We start from the raw sequence: 5,166 nt of genomic DNA on the forward strand, positions 1-5,166 counted from the left end.
TCGAAATGATTTTAACAATTGAACCAACCAATATTATTCAAAAAGATGTTAGCAGATGAACCAATTAAATATTATTTGAAAAGATTTTACCTGTTGAACAAACTAATACTAAAACTTTGGTGCATGGCTTGTTTCCAGGTACCTAATGAAAATTAGTAACCCTGCAACTACTTGTCAGAGCCACCTAGAGAAGACAATACCTCATATGCATCAATAGAAGCTTATCATCCACTTAATTCATTCAAAACTAATTACATATACCCTGTCAAGAACTCTCATAATTCTAGGCGTTGAACCAAAATCTGATGTCAACCTATTGAACAGAAAATTAAGGAGCAAGCATCATTACATATAGATGGAATTAGTTGATATAAGTTGACATTGATGGGTAAGTTCGTACACTAAAAATACAAATCTAACCATTACATATAGAAGGAAACTATGAAGGAAATGAAACTTGTGACGCATAGAGAACAATATTTTTTCCAAGCATAAGTAAGTTTCAAACAAGAACAGATTTTCTATTTACAGATTTCCCCTGGCTGCTGTATCTCTGTAATCATTCCATTGCTTTAAAATCTTATGAACATAAACTTAAGGGCTTTCACAGAACTCCATCTCCTGACATTTCAGATGAAAACAGATAAAAGCAAGTCATGCATAATAAACATCAATAAGCCTAATATTACAATGAAACAAAAGGATTTCTGCATAACCAACTCAATTAGCACAAATATGCATAAATTTATGAAGGGCATGTTTTCATTTTTCTTTTATTTCAAGCCAATGGGTAGAAAGCATGAAAAAGTTTTGGTAGAATCTGTTCATGCATATATACATGCATGTATGTGCATGTGGGTGTGGGTATCCAGATGTATATCACATATCAATTGGTCAAAAAAAAAAAAAAAAATTTACCATGCACACCTTATAAATGAGCTAAAAAGACACCTCATATCCTGAGGCAAGTGTTTTTCCAAAACATATGAAGTAGACTTTGTTCCAAACGAGCAGATTGTTCTTACCTTCCCACAAATTGGACAACTTTCACTTCTTTCCAGCCACTCGTAAATACAACCAAGGTGAAAATGATGGGAACAACGTGTTGTGATTTTAGGATTTTCTGGAGTATATTCTGCAAGAAACAATGATCCAGATGAATATAACTAAAGAATCAAAGAAGCAAATTCCTTTCCGTTCTAGCTCTTTTGCCAGTGTGCCTAAAGAGAACTTGTTACTCCCAAATCCTATGGTTATTTGAAAAGTAATTGAGTAGAGCAACATAAAAACAGAAAATAAAAGGACCCTGTAAGCTACAACGAGAATGTCTTCTAACATAAGCATGTCAAATTACCATCAAGACAAGTAGGGCAGACATCTTCATCTTCGGTAGATGTTTGCGTATAAGGTCCATATGCAGCTTTAGTTGCCAAAGCCTTATCCGAGGACTCGGAATTGACAAGTTTACAATCTTCTTCAGAATCAACTACATTCTGTTTCTTCCCAAAACCCAACGATTCTCTACCTGAGCTACTCATATTTCTTCTTATTGGCTGTGCATCCTCTTGAAAATAAATCATCGACTTATCACGCCTAGAGACCAAACCATCACGCTGTAAACGAGAGTATCTCTGATCAGTATCATAAGTGGCCGGTCTGGACACTGAGAATTGATTATCATTTAGAGAATTATCAGGTAGAGTAGTTGCAGGTACTGATGATGCCGAAGAAGCAGTTCCTAGATTTGATATTGGCACAGATCGACCTTCAAGTCTATGGAATATTGCACCATACTGCACAAGCATAGGGAGACAGCAAACAAAGAATGGATAACATTGTATCAGATAGTACGGCGGTCACAATCAATGAAAAATCTAATAATTTACACTAATCTCCCATACATCCTGTCTTGATCACAATGCAGAAGTACAAATACAACACAAGCTAAAAGGCTGAGTTTAATCTATGGCATTACAAGTAAAACAAAGCAACATTCCTTTCTACAGGTAACAGGACATCTAAGGAGCTTTTCTTGTCATAATTAAATTCTCCTTCAGGGTTTTCCTTTAACCCAGAAATTGATTTTAAAATTCAAAGGTATCAAAGGACACTACAATCAGAACAGAACATATGTCGATTCTATTGCATAGCTGACAAAGAAAAAATTTGCAAATTTTGATAAAGTTTCAAACTGATCAATGGTATAATATTCGCTAGGCCAAACATCAGCAATGAAGACTCTGGTGCCTAACTGTCACTCATATCATATGAGCCCTGAGTTTTTAACCCATTCATCAAGTGATGATAGTCATCAGCATCAATACAAAATGTAAGGAGATCAAACCAATGAAAAAATTTCCACATGGATAATAAAGATAAAAAACTGGCCAAGGGTTCCAGTGCCTGAAAAACTAAAAGCATACCCCATTTAGTAGCTGGTGGAAAAAGAATCTTAGGCATATGCAGTTGCGATATATTGAGTTGCTCGGGTTCGTGTAATCTTCAAATTCCTCAATACATGGACAGCAGCAGAAAGAACCCATCTTTGTAATTTCGCAATATATCCAGGAGCGCACCGACCTTCAAACAACTAGAAAGCAATCAACCAGGACGAGCAAAAATACCTAATCACGGAACAACACATAAAAACAGAAAAATGAGGAAAGTTAAGAGCAAAAGCAACACAAAATAATAACGTCAGTGGTTGAATGTGTTGAATGATCCCTAAAGTTGGAATACTTTTTATATTTATTTTTCGAGCAAAATACATCTAAAATGTGGTAAGCAAAAGAACTCACAAAGACATATAAAGAAAACAGCAAAATTGACAGACGAACTTAAAAGTAAAGCATATAAAAATTAAAAAATAAATAAATAAATAAAACAAAAGCGAGGCACTCACTTACCATCTCAAAGCTTTAAAGATAAATCAATTCATTAAAGATAAATCAATTCAACTTAGATTCTAAATAACTTGTATATATGAAAAGAAGAAATTTTGCACCTGGGTTTGTGTACGTTGAGCTTTATTTTGTAGCAGATCCACTTAGAATCAAAAGACATGCCATCGCCGGCGACAGAAGCTCGATTTTAATTTACAGTAGGAACTAAACTAAAATGATATTTCATATTATGGATCTGGTAAAGTCTCTGGGTGGACCAGCTGATGGCAATACAATAACGATGATTATATTATATTAAAATATGCATTGTTACTCTAGAAAATTAATATCTCCCTCTTTATTATCTGATAAGTTGTTGGATTCTTGCTTCTTAGGGGTCATGATTGGGTTATGGATTAGATTAATTGCCAAACATTAATGATTATCATTTTATAAAATGTGGGTTTATTAAATATTAACTAATATGTAATTATGTTATTCGATAAAATTGAAAAAAAATAAAAAATAAGATAAATATTAACATTTAATTTATGTTAAAGATCTTTAGAATACCGAAAAACCTATCTTTTATTTTTTTTAACTTTACCATTTAATTTTGAAGAAATTAATTTTATTTTTTAAAAATCTTTTAACCTTTCAACCTGTTTAAAATTGTTTTGACTTAAAAAATAAATTGTTTCTATTGCCCTGAATAAGCTATCAGTTTTCAGTTGTATAAAATATTAGCGGTTGTTTCTGAAGAAATAAGAAGATATAATTTTATTTTTGTGAAATTAATAAAATTATAATAGAAACTCTAAAACAAGCAGTTTGGAGAACATTGTTTGAAGTTAGAAATTTCTGTTTTGTTGTTAATAAAATCGATATTATTAGGAAAAAGTTCGCTAATTTCTGATGAAAATTAATGTGCATTAATTTATAAACAATAAGTTATCACAAATATCTTACTTCCCTCACTTTTTAATGTAATTTCCGTACAAAAATTTACTTACGGCAATATTGGTCAAAATCTAATTCCTCCTATAGTAAGGTGGCGTTTGTTTTTTTGTCTGAAATCTGAATAGACCTGAATTAATCTGAATTCTGAATAGATCTTAATGTCTGAATCTAAATAATATGTTTATTTTTTGTCTGAATTTCGAAAAATAAATATTAAGTTGTTTATTTTTTTCAACTGAAAAAGCTGAAAATATGTACTTTTACATTTGTATCCTTATTAAATTTGAATGTCAAATAAATAATATATTAAATACCACAATATTTTAACATTTATAAGTAAAACTATATTCAAGTGAATACATAATTGTTTTAGAATTTTAATAAATAAAATACCATAAATTTCAAATTTTATCGTATATAATATAAGAAATAAAAAACATGGATATTTTTATGTGGGGTAAATGTCTATGGGTGAGTTTTAGAATAAACATGAAAAATAAATTATAAAACATGGATATTTTTGACATTAGTAAATAATTGACTTAATTCAAATTTCTCCATTAAGTAAAAAGCTAAAAAAATAGGCTTATTTTATTAAGTCAAAATTATCTAAAAAATCTTATTAAGTTATAAAAACAAACACCTCTAATTAACTTAATTAATTAAGTTAAGTTACTTTAAGTTATTAAGTTAAAAAACAATCGCAACATAAGTCTCTAAGAGACAAGTTAATTTGGAAACAATAACTTTTAATTATTCACACCAGTATACTAGTCTGTCCAATTCTTCTTCCTAAAATTTAACATTCCAAAAGAACGGAAATATAATTCCCATAAAACAATCAGACTTTTGTCCCTTAAACTCTAATCATGAAAATCTTAAAAACTTTAGTGTTCTTTGGATTTTTCTTTTCGTCACTCCAGGTAAACCCTCATCTACTTCTACTAGTTTTTTTTTTTTTTTTCTAATGTGCTTCTTCTACTTCTTTCTTTAAAAAAAAAAAAAATTATTTTCTATCAATAAATAACTTGTCATGTGTTTTTTAAATGCAGCAAATGAGGTGATGATCGGAAATTAATAGTAGTTACTAAATAAATGGGAAATATCCACCGACTATCAAACATCAACGCTTCTTTTTTAGCCTTTTCAAAAAAAAAAAAAAAACACTTCTTTTTTAGCAGCAATCTATCAGAAGATTATAAAGTGTATTATTGCTCCACTACTGTCTTAATTCTACAAAAATATTTTAAAAAAATTGATTAAATGATTATTTTCACCCTAAACATAGAATGACTATTTTAGTATCGTCAACCTTTTTTTTTAA

At 30.2% G+C, this 5,166-nt stretch overlaps 1 protein-coding gene across 2 annotated transcripts; it reads right to left on the reverse strand.

Annotated features, from left to right (window-relative positions):
• Nucleotides 1-328: 328 nt before the first annotated feature.
• On the reverse strand, nt 329-3,299 carry LOC102624444 (E3 ubiquitin-protein ligase At3g02290). 2 transcript variants are annotated; one of them, XM_006487506.4, is made up of 6 exons: nt 3,005-3,299; nt 2,424-2,624; nt 1,716-1,793; nt 1,355-1,613; nt 1,026-1,135; nt 329-621 (listed from the first exon to the last, which is right to left on the reverse strand). In XM_006487506.4, exons 2-6 carry the CDS (start codon nt 2,541-2,543, stop codon nt 595-597), a joined length of 594 nt encoding a protein of 197 aa, XP_006487569.2. In that variant the 5' UTR covers nt 2,544-2,624; nt 3,005-3,299; the 3' UTR covers nt 329-594. The 2 variants fall into 2 exon arrangements, with proteins under 2 accessions (XP_006487569.2, XP_006487568.2); XM_006487505.3 differs by having other exon boundaries at nt 1,355-1,793; nt 3,005-3,296.
• Between the last annotated feature and the right edge of the window lie 1,867 nt (nt 3,300-5,166).

Source organism: Citrus sinensis, chromosome 8, assembly GCF_022201045.2.
Source record: "Citrus sinensis cultivar Valencia sweet orange chromosome 8, DVS_A1.0, whole genome shotgun sequence".
NCBI lineage: Eukaryota > Viridiplantae > Streptophyta > Magnoliopsida > Sapindales > Rutaceae > Citrus > Citrus sinensis.

Coding starts and splice junctions, on each gene's coding strand:
- LOC102624444 (XM_006487505.3), bottom strand. CDS start 2,543: ATGGGTTCTTTCTGCTGCTGTCCATGTATTGAGGAATTTGAAGATTAC. Junction 1,794..2,423: donor TCCACCAGCTACTAAATGGG/GTATGCTTTTAG, acceptor ATGCTTGTGCAG/TATGGTGCAATATTCCATAG. Junction 622..1,025: donor GTTGTCCAATTTGTGGGAAG/GTAAGAACAATC, acceptor CTGAAATGTCAG/GAGATGGAGTTCTGTGAAAG.